At 35.2% G+C, this 15915-nt stretch overlaps 1 protein-coding gene across 1 annotated transcript in view; it reads right to left on the bottom strand.

The window, feature by feature from the left end:
- The window catches only part of PCDH15 (protocadherin related 15), an 817584-nt gene that overhangs the window by 398142 nt on the left and 403527 nt on the right, over nucleotides 1–15915 (bottom strand). The window contains exon 8 of the mRNA XM_060127128.1: nucleotides 7062–7172. Coding sequence (XP_059983111.1) covers nucleotides 7062–7172 — 111 coding nt within the window. The remainder of the gene's footprint in view (nucleotides 1–7061; nucleotides 7173–15915) is intronic.

Below are 15915 nucleotides of genomic sequence, written 5' to 3'. Positions count from 1 at the left end.
TATATATTTGCTAACATTAAACATTTAATTATATGAAACCTTTATTTAGCTTCCATAACCACTGTGAGTATAGTTATGCAAGTAATTGCAGGTGATACAAAGAATAATCCAGTATAAAAACTGACATGCAGGAATTTAAAAGCAGAGAGATAACTACAACGTAGACTCAAAGAGCCACAAAGAATATTCATCAGAGTGTGAGATTTGACCTAGCTGAAACATTCTCTCAACGCCTCATAAGGAAGTGGTATTGACCTTGTCACTGAATCACTGAATACTTAGCATCTTTATTCAAAGCCTCCAATCATCTGGTCTCATAACATCACAATACAGTATTATAACATGATATCTGACATATCAAAGACATGCATTTTTTAAATTAATTATTTAATAAATAAGTAGAAAATTTCATCAATATATTGTAAGGAAGAACTATTCTTTAATTTGTTTCAGAAAAGGAGATCTGTGCCTAGTAGAATTTCAAAGAAAGTTACTTTTATAAATAGCTCAGAGACAACTAACTCATTGTCACAATCCACATTTTATAAAGCACATTTTTATAAAACTGCAAATATTTCAACTATGAAAATGTTAGAGAAATAAAACACCTCTAACCATCAAATGATAAGTAAGACTTCAATTCCTTCATCTCAATAGAAAGGCTTTCTTGCTATAAAATAGTTTAATTGCACACTATTCTTTGATCAAACTAGAGATAAATGCTAATTTTTAATTCACCTAGTATCTGCTCTATATTTAGAACTGTATTAAGTCAAATATTGGTTATGTGGAGTGGAGCCAGGAAAAATCTGGACTCTAATAAATACTGTGAAATTATATGAAACCTGGTTTTAAAAATGAGTATGAGACAAAAATGCTGCTGTTCAGATTTATTTTTGAGGCAATGTCATAGGAGCCTTGGAATAAAGAGACTTCTAACACTTACATACTTAGTATTCAAGTAGTTTGTAGTTGACAAAATGGCTAAAGGCACCTACCAGACTCACTCATAGATACATATATTAAGTACTCTTTCATTACCTTATCTGGTATTTGCAGTAGAGAAAGCAAAAAAAAAAAAAAAAAAAAAGGCAACATAATTAGAGTTGCCTTGAGTCTTTTGACTCTAACTCAGTTACCTAAGACCTTGGAGGAATCTGTCATGCTTCTGTTCACCAATGGAAGATGGTCTATCACCAACTGAAATTTTAAAACTTACCCTAGTAACTTGATTCTGTTAGATTTCTTTATTCGAAAAAGAAAATAACAGCAACAAGTTTGCCTGGGTCTAAATCACTTTAGAAGTGTGTTCCTTTTTTCTTTTCTTTTCTTTTTCTTGAAAGTGTCTTTATTGTTTAACTAATTTTCCTTAGCTTTTATGCATACTAGTAAACAGAATACTATCATTTTGCTTACTTATAAAATTTTCAAGCAATATCTTCATTACTTGAAAATTTTATAAATAGTTCTTAAACCATCAACAATTATCCTCCTATTTCAGTCTTACTCTCCAGAATATGCCCAAGAAACTGGCAAAACTAAAAACAATGGTTGTAATATTAGCACTTATTCCACATATCAGTAGGAGGTAGACATGAGGAAAGGTCAGGATAGGGGTTATTCTGAAAAGTGATTTATATAGTTTGAAATATGAAAGTATAGAAAGTAATTTTTATGTCCAAACCTATATAATTGCAATGTTTTGAAGAAGAGCAGAATATGCCACCCCAAAATATGCTACATTGGCATATTGAGTATTTTACATTAAAGTTTCTTAAGAAACAGCCAGTGCAAGGAGGACATTTTGATCATCTTTTGTCCCCCTGAAAGCAGGACATAGATCTTCCATATGAAAAGAACCCTCCCTGTACCAGGAGAATAGAGGGCATCATTATCACCAGAAATAGGGAACTTAGGGCCAAGAGGCTGTGTAAAAGTACCATGGTCCTTTCTAATGTGATACCCTGAGCCCAAACCTCTTTGCCTTGTAAATTCTTCAGAAATTTGTAGTTTCCTTGTCTAAAAGACAGCCTGCTTTGGTCACTTTTTTCAGTCTCATATTTTTTTATGGAGCTCCTACACATACATTATTAAGTTTGTTTTTCTCTTGTTAATCTGTGTTATGTTAATTTAATTTTTAGGCCAGCCAAAGAACTGTAAAAAATTCAACAAACTTCAGTTAAACAGAGTCAGGAGACCAGAAGGGGGAGCCCTCACACTTTGCAAGGACAGCATAGCTCAACAAGAAGAAGAATGCCTCCTCTTCCATCCTTACAACAGCTCAGCTAATGAAAAGCCATGGTCTCTTTGTTTACTATAGCTCTCCCAACTTCTTATCTCCCCCTCTCTCTCCTTCCCTTGTTTTGTAGGGACTTGCACATGGCTCACCGTGGTTGTAGACCCCAAATTGCAATTCCCTTCTTATCCCAAATAAACCCATTTTTGCTGGAGAAATAACGGGCAGTCTATTTATTTTAGGTCAACAGAACCTGGAAGGGAAGAAGGAAAAAGTTTTTCATCCCTACAGTTTACACACTTTTTTTGCATACTCGAGTCCATTAAGAGAAAAGAGAGAGCTGAGAAAGATATAGTATCATATATTTTTTAAATACAGTATCTTGTTATGAAAGATAGATATGTCCCTTCTCTAGATTTTTGATGTATGTGAAAATATGGAATAGCACTGCTAATTGACAGAATAATTCAAAAAGTATTCTTGCTATGAGTCTTAATGAAATGTAAATCTTTTCTTTCTGACAATTATTTAAGGGCTCTTGAGTAGTTAAGAGCCCTTAAGATTTCCCTCAGGATAACCATAATACAGAAAGAGTTGGCTTGAAGATATCGATGTATAGAGATGGGTTTGATTTTTTTATGATTTAGGGTAACATCAAAATTGGAGTTTGTGGTGACAGAATGTATCAGAAGTTTCAACAAAAGGAAACCCCTGACTTTTGTACTTCTTTGAACTTCCTTTCCTAGATTTTTTTCTCCTTTTTTCTGGAATTTCATTGCCTCATTGGCTATTCATATTTTTTAAAAAACGGTGTGGGTAATACTGTTGCAAAAATTCTAAAGAAAATAAGTGACAAGTTTTCTAATGTGGGTCACCCAAAACTCTTGCAATTTATTTAAGAATCATAACATGTTCACATGGATAAAAAATCATAACATGCTCACAACTACAAGAAATTTGAATGATTCCTTTTGCAAATCAATCAAATCTTTGTACTCTAAGCAAAGCCAGGCCAAATCTGAGTAATGTTCAGTAATTTATCATCAGACCTCTAGCTTCTTAGAAACCATCTACTTTAAAGTCCAAATTGATTGCTCATATTTCAGCTCTTCTTATGACTCCAAGATAATAAGTAGGTTTTTAATTGACATAGTTTACATTGTACATTGGTTTACATACCATCAATAAAATAATAATAACTACAAAGAATATAAAATAATAATTAAAAGATATTTTAATATATGGGTATCATTATTCTATATAAATATAAGAATATAAATTGTATAGATATTGATATATATGAGTAAGTAAATGTTTAACAGCCAACTGAGACAAGCAGTCCCGACTGAGGCTTGAGATAGATGGGTCCCAGGCAAGACATTTACAACTAGCCTCCTGTTTATACTTCGAGATAGAAATAACAACAGGAACAGGATGAATAGCTAGACTTTGTCTCCTGTGGACACTGTAAGATAACAGTAATGGCAGGGGAGGGAGGGGCTAAGTCTTCCTGGGGTAAAAGATAAGGAGGTCACAACTCCCTTATTCTTGGGGTCAGGGAGACCTCCCAAATTACACTTGCACAGAAAGTTTCCTCAGGAAACGGGGTGCCAGACAACAGTAAGTTTTGCTAACTTCCCTGAGCCCCTCACACTGAAATCCATCTTGGCTAAAGAGGGCGAAGGCACATGGGGAGGGCCCTGAGACAAATCAGATAGGGGTAAAAGCAAGACGACTGGTCAGAGGAAAACAAAGACCTGGAAGCCTGCCCCCTTATAAATGATTTAAACTTCCCGAAGATGTGACTCTTACTGAGCCTGCCCATGTGTCTATCCACAATATTCCTCTCTTGTCCTCCAAAGGGGACAAAAGCCAGGGCAGTGTTGCAGCCAGGGTTGAATCCCTGGTTGGGGAACTGAGACCCCGTGTCAAGCTGCCGCAGCCATGGCTACACCACAGGGCCCCCAAGAACGTGACTTGGAGCATTTGTCACTTTCCATACTGTAAATATCTCCCACCATGGCCACAAATGAGGTCACTGTACTTGGAGTTGGAAAGAGATGTCCAAAATTGGCCCTCAAAGCAAGCGTGAGCCATCTTTTCAGCTCCAATAAGCCACTGTCTTAAGTAAGTTATATATCTAAAATGTAGAGGAAATAGGCATTTTTCTTTATAACTTGTGGGAATGTGATGTGCTGCAACAATTTGGAAGATAATATGGCATTACCTACTAAGATGAAAAGTATATGTATATGTATGTATGTATATACATATATATACATGAATATATACAATTTTTCTCATAGTAACTTTATCTTTTAATTATCTATTCATGAACAAGTAAGTACTGGTACTTAAGAGGTTTATGTAATACTGTAATGATATCAGAATATATTCCAAGCATTAGTTTAAGCACATTTTTGTTTGCTAACTTGCTAATCCTCACAAGAACCCTATGTGGTATATTTCATTAATATCCCCATTTTACTACTTAGAAAACTGACATACAGAGTATACCAAAAGTCACACGCTAGGAAATGGCAGAACTAGGATTTGAATTTGGGCAATGTGGTTCTAGAATTCATGCTTTTACCACTATGCTATACTCCCTGCCTCTCAGGAGAATCATGAGATTAGCTATCAGTTCTGTGCCAAAAACCAAAAATAAACAAAAAAACCTTAAGTATAGTTGAATAAATTGTGATATATCCTAATTTTAGTATATTATATAACTTTTAAAAGGATATAATCTGAAAACTTTTAAAAACACTAAAAATCTTATAACTTCCTATATTTAGCATTCACATTTTGTATCGCATAATTTACATTTGTATAAAAATTACTATTACAGATAAATTCATGTCTTCATTCAATTTCTCACCAATTCCATTCCTTCCTTTCGAGGATCCATGTATATCCTGTTATTTCATAATTTTATCCTTGAAATGCTAAAATCTTATCAGTCTTTCCCCAGTTATGAGTAGTCTAGCAAATTGGATTTGAATTGTCCCAGATGTCTTTATAAATAGTTTAAAGTAGATGACAAGTCAGAAGATTTATTTTATTTTATATTTCTTTAAAAAAAAACACCTCATTTTAAATTGCACAATAAAAATTAGCTTTCAAATCCATTCCATAGCAATCTGACTTTTCTGTAAATTTTATTAGAGATTCTGAGTCAGAAAGGAAAATTGTACCTTTTCTCCACATTTTCATTTACATAGGAAAAAAAGGGGTTCAGTGTTTTTGAGGAATGATGAGGGGCCCTCTTTAAGAGGTTTTACTTTTTCCTACATCTATAGTTTCTACTCTAGTCTCTGCTACTGAGCCCTAAGACAACCCACATTGAATTGGAAAAAAAGAAACAAAACAAGTATTTTGAATGAAAGTCTAGAAATCTGTCTTCAAAAAACTAGATTTCTATCTATACCTACCCACACACATATACTATATATGTAAACATGCATGCCCTTTCTGCTGAAATATCTCTAAAAAAGACAAAACATGGCCACTTAGCAACACTTTCTCGCATATAAACTTGTTCAGAACAGCTGATGGAGGATATTTCCTTTTGCCACTCCCTCTTGTCTTTCTGTTCAGCTATAAAAATATGATTACAATGCTTAGGGGTTATTAAAGGTACAGGCTGGCTTCAGAGTCTAACTACCTTTTCAGAATATGGCCCTGCCACTTATTATAGGAATTTTTTCAATGTCAGATGCTATCTGTCGCCAGCCCTGTTAGATTTTTTTTTACTGAAATACTAGCCCAATTCTCCTCCTTCCTAACAAATTATTATTATTTTTTCAATATGCCCAGCCCCAGGAGACGAACCATACTTGCTTGTCATCCAGAGATGATTGTCTCATTCCCCTTTACCACCTACAGACTTCCTTAACTTTACCGTCTGCTATGCTGACTCATATTCCTGTTCTGTGTGGGGAAGCTGGGTGGGAAGGAGCTTCCTCTCAGATAAAAGCAGACAGAATCAATGAACATAAGAAGTCCTAGTTTTACCACCCTTATACTCAGACTTGAATTGCAGTCGTGATGCTTATGGTGCTGGTATTCACTAGCACCAGAGCCATAAGCATCACAACTGCAAATGGGACATAAGACATTGGAAAAACAACCAAATTTCAGGAAAAGACGGATTTTAAGGACAGAGGGAACCTGAGTCCTTGGTGATATACTTGAACTGTCAAATCAACTCTTGAACCACATAAATCTAAGAATTTTATTAAAATAATAATGATAATGACAATAATAATGTTATACAAGCAATTGTTTTTCAGGTTTTCTGTTACTGCAGTCCATATATGTGGGTTATGATCATAGTAGCTTAGATGTAGTGAGCAACTACTCAATAAAAGATAAATGATTCAATAAATGATTCAACAGTTCTCTACCTTTAGTGTACTTTGAAGTTCCCCGGGGAGCTAATAAAAAATGCAGGTATTCCACTTCTACCTTCTGAAATTTTTATTCAGAGGGTCTGAGGTTGTGTCCAGGAATCTGCATTTCTTATACACTCCCAAGGTGATTCTGCTGCAGTCATTCGGTGGATCATGCTTTGAGAAATACTTCAGTATGAGCTAAAAACAAATTATTGAAGTGTATGAGTGATTCAAAGAGTGAAGAATACAGTGAGTGGGAATAATCTTCCTACCCCATTCCATCCCATTTCCTATTCAGAAGACTATAATATACAAATTACACTGAGCGCAGGGCTACCCTGTTGAGGTCACAGTGAGCACATACATTCTGGGCAAGTTCTGTACTTCATAAATTCAGAAGAGGAAAGTAAGAGAAATTAAACACTCACATTAGCTTGGATGATGACAAAGTAGCGAGTCTTGTCTTCGTAGTTGAGCCTCTTCCTTAACACTACATCTCCAGTCAACATAAGGGGGATTGCAAAGGTGTCATTGGATGTCTGCCAATAGGTAAAGATACACATTTGAGATCATCTGAACATAAGATGAATTAGACAATCTTATATTTCAGTTTAGTCCCCTAGAAAATTATAGACAACATGTTCATCATCTGAAAACAGGATGTGAGTGTAAGCTTCAGATTTAATATTCTTATTTCCAAAAACTTGTCATTCTGATCAATAGGTCTCACTTTTGATAATGATAACCAGGAAACTTACTTCTTGTAAGTTTTTCATATATTATTAGGGTTACCCATCAACAGCCCTGGGATACTTCTAAGCCCAGATATCTGAAAAATCTTTCCTATTACCATATTATCTTTTCACAATTTTTTTTTAAACACCGAAGAGTTCAAAAATTGCAATTTGTGATTTCTACCTAATATCCCTTTTCGACATTGGTGCCCATTCTGTATTCTCAGTATTTTCAAGTACTGTATTAAATACAACTATTAACTTGAAACTTTGTGTTTTTGTGAAAAAGAATGTGCTGTAGCTTGTTTTTTGTTTGTTTGTTTGTTTTGTTTTGTTTGTTTTTCCAAGCCTCAGAACTGCTGTTCATTAGTTAAGTCTCCTATCCTGACAGGGGTTGAGTTTCTTCTTGGCAACATGCAGGTTATAAGGGCAACTTCCAAAGTGCCTTCCAGCAATACTGCTGTGGCATGAGCAGCCCTCACTGTAAGACAGTATAGTCATTCCTCAAGGGAATATAATTTAGGAGATCTGTCTCTCAGTCTTAAAAAGACCTTACATCACTTTTTTGTTTTAGTGCCATTTTGAAGACTGATAAAATAGTCTCTAAATTATGACAAGTCAGTTTTACTTTTAGTATTGGAACTTTTTTGGTTGATTGTTTTGTGCAGTGGTAGGCGTGCAAGTGATTGTGGGCAGCAGATGAAATACTTAGATTCTTCAGAAAAAGGAGGAGGAGGTGGGGGAGAGGGAGGGGGAGAGGCAAAGCAGAAGGAAGAAAGCAGAAGAAGAGGGGAAGGGAAGGAAGAAGGAGTGTGTGCATGCTTGTCTGTGTGTGTCTGTGTTTATACACTCAGCTGACACAAGGGGAGTTACTTAGAAACAGCGTTAATGAGAGAACAGCTGACTCAAATCTTCTATCTCAAGTTCATTTGGGGGAATGTGGGCAAATTAACCTTCAATATCTAGAGTTGTGATCTCTCCCTCTCCATCTTTTTCTCCCTCCTTCTGTGACCCCCTCTCTTTCTCGTACACACACACAGAGTATACAATTGATAGATATTTTTTAATGATTTATTCTGTGTTCATGCAATTGGCTTTGCAGGTCTTTCTTGGATTCAGTCATTTAAAAAGTAACATTTTAAAACATAAATATAGAAAATGTGCCATAAAAGATATTTACAATTAAAAACAGGCGTTTGACATTTTCCCTAAATTTTTGCCTATTTAAACACTGCGGGACTCTAAACTATGCCAGGGAGAGTAAAAATTGTTTAATCTAAATATCTAAGTTAGTTATGGGGAATACTTTAGTTGATAATTGCCATATACACTGTAAAACACAACTCAGTGTGTTGTTATAGGGTTGTTAACGTTCAAAGACTCAATAACTGTAGAGACATATATCAATTCTAGCGTGTTTATGAAATATACGGTGGGTTGCTTACCGAAACGCCACCTCATCCTTGGAGTCAGAACTCCAAATGAGTTCAGATAATTGGTGGCTTTGTGCTTTAGGGGAGGCTATGACCCTAAGTGGGGTGAGTTTTGACAAATCTAATCCTACCATGGAAAATCCACACTCTTTGCCAGTGATTGTTTTGGAAATGTACGTGAGAGCTAATTCTAAATAATCTGAAGAGTTTTTCTTAATTGTAAAGAGAGAGAGAGACAAGAAAAAAAAGTGTTCCCTTCTCTGCTTACAGATGCTTTTATAAGGATGTAAAACCTGGAACCATCAGCAGCCATTTTGGAACTATTGAAACAGTTAATCTAGAAGTAAACAAAATGCTGAAAATGGAAGAGCAGAAAATGAAAAGAAGCTGGCTCTGTGATATCTCTGAGTTGCTTAACAAATCCTGATACCTCCCCTTCTCTGAACAACCTGTTACAAGAGATAATACATGACTTTGTTGGCAAAGTCACTTTAAATTCAGTTTTCTATTATTTGCAACTGAAAGCACTTTGATAAATGATTATCTCCTGCCTATGTGTCCTCATCATGCAGTCCCCTCTCTTTTCCATTTATGCCATGACTCTTTGCAGGTGACATTTGCTTTTAATTTTCTCCTGCCTAAACATTCTATCCGTCATTTCTCTGGATTATAAATCCTGCAAATCTTATTCAGTAAAATCTTATTTGTCATCCAATTTAGGATTAAATCTTTGCTCTTATGTTACATTATTTTTTCCAAACAGCATTTGTTATTTGTGCATTTTCTGCTTTCCCTCACAGATTTCTCAAGGATCTCTCAGTCTATGATGTGGAAATACTTACATTTATATTTCTAACCAAGTAACGTAATGGATGTTTGTGATCCTATTTTAGCTGATAATTTTCATTGGATATTTATAGAATTATTACAAGCATTGTAGTTAGTAATTAAGGATTATATTGTTCTTAAGAAAATTTTTTAATTAAATCTAATTCTTATTAGCTAAGTCCATCTTTTATAGATATCTGAGATTTTAATTGTGCTAGGAGTTTCATAAATACTTATGTTCCAAGAAACATAAGGAGAATATCTGCTTTATGATCAATGCTGTTTATAAATTATTGCATATGAAAAGCCTTTGTGTTAAAATTAACTAACTTACTAATGAAACAAGTATTTATAAAGTATCCATTCTGTCTTGAAAACACAGAATAATAATCATGAGAAAAATTAGAAACAAAATGTGGATAAATGTTTAGGGTGCTCTTTATTTGTCCTGTAGCAAAAAGAATATTGGATTAGATCAACTCAAAGTAAATGCCCTGCTGTAATGCTATTTCTAAAGCTCTACCTAAGGAGGAAAAAAAGAGCAAAATTTAGTAAGAAAATATGGTTGTTTTTTAAAATTATTATATGATAAGGCAATGTGACAATAATTTTCAAAGTTTAGAGTATATAAGGATCATAGAAATGTATCACTTAGATTGCAGATTCCAAGTCTATTCCTCCAAATTCCAGAAATTCTCAGAAGTCTATATTTCTAACAAAACTCTTGGGTGATTCTCATGTAGAAAGTCTAGGTTTTACTTTGAGAAACACTAGACTAGAAGATAGAAAGGACCAAGTTAAGCATATAAGAGTTTTGGCATTTGCTTGTGATCTCAACTCAATAATAAGCTCCTATAATACATTTTTAAGATGGATAATTATTTCATTTTTCTTTATTTTGGAGCTAGTTGTGTTACGTTAACAAATTGACTTGATGTTAGATTGGGATGAACTTTTAAATATAACTTGAGTGAAGACTCTCAAAGGTAATAACATGTTGAGCATTTAATATTTTGCGATTTTAGTAGTTACTAAAATTGTGCTTTTCTAATTCAATCTGATTCCTTTAATAATAAATAATACGTCAGAAGGATCCCATAACTCTGATATAGATATATGTGTGTGTGAGTGTGCATGTGTATCAGTGTATCAAGAGTATCTCAGTCTTATACTCTTGTCAAAGAACTGTTTGAGGTGGAAAGGGAGGTAGAGTCTGCACCCTCCCTTCCTCTACCATTTATTTTCCTCTCCTCTCATCCTTAGAGATTTGGTTCATCAACAAAGGAGAGGGGTGTAGGAACACAGTCATATCCTTTTTCTTAAGCAACCTACATTTTTTGGAAATAAGGCCCTGACCCTCTTTCTGTTAATTTTGGACACTGCTCTGTAAAGCACGAACTAGCACTTGTTTCTTTGGGTGATGAGAATTTAAATGCTGACCTCTACCTGCCCAGTGTTAATCAGGTCATTCCAATAATGACTAAGCCTCTTAATACCCACAGGCCCCAAACATCTGCTCTCCAACAGGAAAGGTCCACTCACAACTCCCTGGCAGTTTGGTGTCTCAGTAACTGTCAGACAAGGGGCAATTCTCCACTTAGTAAATGAGGGCATAGGGCAGTTTAAATGATTTTATCACTGTTGGAAGGATGAGAAAAAGTGTAGGAGGCATGTGTAATGCCCTTCCTTCACACACACACTCACACTGACTTAAGCAAAGAAGGGAGATGGAATGTTGACACTAACAATTCCGTGTTTCTCCAGAGTTGATTCCATCCCCCCACAGCCCTCTTTATTAACCTGTGGGAAGCTGAATTAGTACCAACGTAGATAAAATGACACCTCTCTGCTAGTCCTGTAAGGAGGTGTTGGGCTCCACAGTTGGAGATGATCTGGAAATGGACTATGAGGTACTTAGTGTTATTTGTTCTCAGCTGAGAACTCTGGTAATTCATCATTTTCTAATAAGCAGAAAAGATTCTGTTTGGCTTCTCATACCTATGCTATATTTACAAATACTGTTTTTGATATTATCCATTCAACTGTAAGGACTAGATATTCAGTTCAAAAGAAGAGAGATTTTTGAGACCTGCACACACACAGACACACACATACACATATACATGTATATCTATTTCCTGGTTATCTAATGACAGAACCAAGGTACAAATATGCTTTACTGGGCCTGTAACTGGGAAGTGGTGGGAACTTAGGTAACAAGGAAAACATTTCTCAGTCTCTCAGAGGCTGTTAAGTTCTCTTATTATTGTTTTTCTACATTTTTTTGGAATCTCTCTCTCCCCTCTCTCTCTTTCTTCATCACCTCTAATCTCTCTCTCTCTTTCCCCATTTGTTCATGTTGAACAGGACTGTGACTTTATCTCTTAGTTTGAATAAACAGCACCAACTCTGTGTCCCAATCAGTCTGTAGTTGGTCTTAAGCTTGTCGTGGATTAATCAGGCCACCATGCCATTAGCTGCTGAACCATCCATGGTTTGGTGTGACTCCCCTAATCTGAATTACCTGAAGTGAAAAGTGGAGGATTAAGTAAGATCATGTAGCCCTTGTCTACTCAAAAGGGACTATGATTTGAGCAGCAACATTCGTTTGCTCCTAGTAGAATACCAACACTCTGATAATTGTTTCTCTACTTCATACACACTCATTCCTCCCTGCCACATAAACACACACAAATATGTATATGCACATTTAGGGGTGAAGGAAAGATTACAATGCAGTTCCTGTCACCTTCTTCTAACCAATTTCATAGGAAATTGTATTTAGAAGTTTCTATTTGGCTTCAAAAGTCCATATGTTATAAATTTAAAATGTCACAGACTCACAGTTAAACAACCTGGGTTCAAAGTTTTACACAACGAAGGACTTTAGGCAATGACCTAATTAAACACAAGTGTTCACAAAGCTCATGCTTTGTGACCACCTAGAGGGGTGGGATGGGAAGGGAGGGAGGGAGACACAAGAGGGAAGAGATATGGGGATATATGTATATGTATAACTGATTCACTTTGTTATAAAGCAGAAACTAACACACCATTGTAAAGCATTTATACTCTAATAAAGGTGTTAAATAAATTAAACAAATAAAATATCCAAATGATACCTATTATATTAATAATTTCCTTTTTCCAAATAAGATAAACTCCCCAAAATGAAAAATTCCACACAATACATGACAAATTATTCTCCTCATTTTTCCTGAATCTTTCTTTTTCCTTTCTTTTCTTTTCTTTTCATGTTTTAAAATATAATTAGTTCAGTGTATTGTAGATGGCCTTAATTTTTATTACCATGAAGGCACAAAAAAATAGTATTTTACAGTAACTGTGATGAGCATAGTACAAATCCTCTTAGTTTGCTCTCTAGCGGACACCAATAATGAGGTATTTACTAAATTATTTTCATCTGAAAATATCAGACGAGAAAGGATAGGTTATGATGCAAGAATAAAACCCCCAAATTAATAGAATTTTTTAAAATTAGAATTTTTTATTTCGTACCCATTCTACATATCTACACTAACACATGTCAGCAAGTGGGCTCTGTTTATGTTTTCACTCAGGGACTCGGGCTAATGCATGTTTCACCTCAACATGTTTTTCTCCAATCACTGCAGCAGTGGGAGGGGAAACGGTGACTTGTATTTGATTCTTTGCGCCCATATCTCATTAGCCAGAGCAAGTAATTTTCTCCAACCCAAAAAAGTTCACTTCTGGCATGTCTCCAAAAAGAGAAAGAGACAGAAAGTTTTGGAAAATAACACAAATGCTTTCGCTTTAAATTTGGTTAAGCAGTTCTTCATCCCCAAACTTCTTCTTTCTTTATTCTAGATAAAATTCAATAAAAACAATGGCAAAAAAAAAGTGCAATTTAAATTCTTCTGATTTTGTTAATAGGTTAAATAAAAGTGCTTTGTTTCAGTGAAGAGTTTACAACATTTGACAATTTAATTTTTTAAATTTTATTTTGGATAGTAAAAATGTCTGATTCTTATTTATTCCACATCTCCTAGTATAATTGTTCATCTACATCATAAAGGAAATACAGGTGTGGTAAAAAGGATCCTAATAATGCAAATGATTATTTTCAATTTATCCTCTATTAAAACCAGAATAGAACCTTCATTTCCTCTATTTTTTTTCCACAAACTTAAACAAAAAGACTCAAAAGTGCCTTTCCAAAGTAGATCAGTTTATACGACATTCAAAATGATGATAATAATACTGAACATTATAGTAGGTATGACAGATTCTTAAGGGAGGCCTCTCTATCCCCACTTGCTGACAAGCAACTCATACCTTTGTGTAATCCCCTCCCCTTGAGCATGGGAAGGACCTCTGACTTGCTTCTAACCAATAGGATATGGCACAGGTGATAAACTGTCACTCTTGTGATTGCCTTATGTCATATAAGACTCCATCCTGCACACTAGCTCTAGATACTCTCCTTGCAGGTTTAAGGAAGTAAGCAGTCAAGGAACTAAGGGTGGTTTCTAAGAGTTGAGAGCAGCCTCCAGCCAACATATAGCAAGAGGCCAAGGCCCTCTGTCCTACAACAATAACGGAACTAATTCTAACAGCAGTCTGAGTTTACTTGGTAGGGGATTCTTCCCTACTCAAACCTCCAATGAGAACTAATCTGGGCAACATGTAGATTGTAACCACATGAGAACCTAAGCAGTTCAGCTTAGGTTAAGCCACAGAAACTAAACAAAATGAAAGTGTGTTGTTTTAAACCACGAAGTTTGTCATCCAACAGTAGATAACTAATACATTATGCTAATTACCAAGCCTTGTCTAAAGGATTGGTGGTGACATATAGTACTGGTAATTGGTAACTACTACATTTGATGAGTCAATAATTTTAAGTGATATTATATTTTTACTTCTCTGATATTTAGGAACACATTACTATGAGGGTATCCTCATATTAAAAACAATATGCTCACTATAAATGAAAAGATGGGAAACTCACCAAAATTACAAACTATAAAAACTATAAAAATATGGAAAATTTAGACCTGAAGATTATACTATCTGAAATTTAAAAAATAATAAATAAAAAAAGACAATTGGATACATTGGATAGTTTTAAGAATAGAATGGAGATGGCAGAGAACACTGTAACTTTGAATATAGATCAATAGTAAACACCCAGCTTGCAACCAAGTAATTAAAATATGTTGAAAATATATGAACAGAGCCTGTACCTGTGGAACAGTATTTAAATGCCTAATATGGCTGTAATTGGAGTCTCAGAGGGAGGAGTCAGGGAAATGGCATGAAAATATTAAACAATAGTGTCTGATAATTTCTTTCACTGGTGAAAGACAAATTTAGAGATTAAAGTTCAGCAAAACCCCTAAAAAAAAGACAATTACAAAGAAAACTATACATTGGCATGCTCCCATGGTCAAGTTACCAAGCACTCAAAATTAAAATAAAAATCTTGAAAACAGTCAAAGAAAAATGGCACATTACATACTGGAAACATAATTCAAATTTCCATTGTCTTCCCTTATCAGAAACACTAGAGGCCAGTGTTTAAAGTGATGGGAAGAATTAATCAAAACATACTTTGGGGCTTCCCTGGTGGCGCAGTGGTTGAGAGTCCGCCTGCCGATGCAGGGGACACGGGTTCATGCCCCAGTCCAGGAAGATCCCACATGCCGCGGAGCGGCTAGGCCTGTGAGCCATGGCTGCTGAGCCTGCATGTCCAGAGCCTGTGCTCCGCAACGGGATACATTCATAAATTTCTACAAGGATGACTTGGATGATGTAAATGAGTGAAGTGATGAGGGTAAAAATGGATATACATATATTGTCTGAGTGACAGAAGTTTGCTTAATGGGAAAACATTAATTCAACCGTAGCTGATGCTGTCTTATTGGAAATCAGGACCAGGGTTGTCATACATCTATTTCTCAAGAGAGAAGAGAAAACTAAATTTGGATGTGAAATTTCATGATTTTTAGATTTTGGCTCAGAAATTATTTAAAATAATTTGTGGCCAAACAAAATTTTGTGAGTTGAATGAAACTCCAGGTCACTAATTTGTGATTTCTGCTAATGAATAATGTAGCATCAGACGGAAAACAAACAAAACAAAAAATAACCTAGGGAAAAAAAAATACCCTGAGATTTTTAAGTAGAACAGACCAATCTACACCTTTTACTATTTACCATACAGTGTGAGACTAATTTTAAAGAAATTTTTAACTGTGGTTGCAAAAGCCAGAGGGGGCCACATTTTCAGGTTACATATATTT

This window comes from Lagenorhynchus albirostris, chromosome 16 (genome assembly GCF_949774975.1).
Source record: "Lagenorhynchus albirostris chromosome 16, mLagAlb1.1, whole genome shotgun sequence".
In the NCBI taxonomy this organism is placed as follows: Eukaryota; Metazoa; Chordata; class Mammalia; order Artiodactyla; family Delphinidae; genus Lagenorhynchus; species Lagenorhynchus albirostris.
The sequence above is the reverse complement of the archived record's forward strand: the minus strand, read 5'-3'. Positions and strand labels throughout refer to the sequence as shown.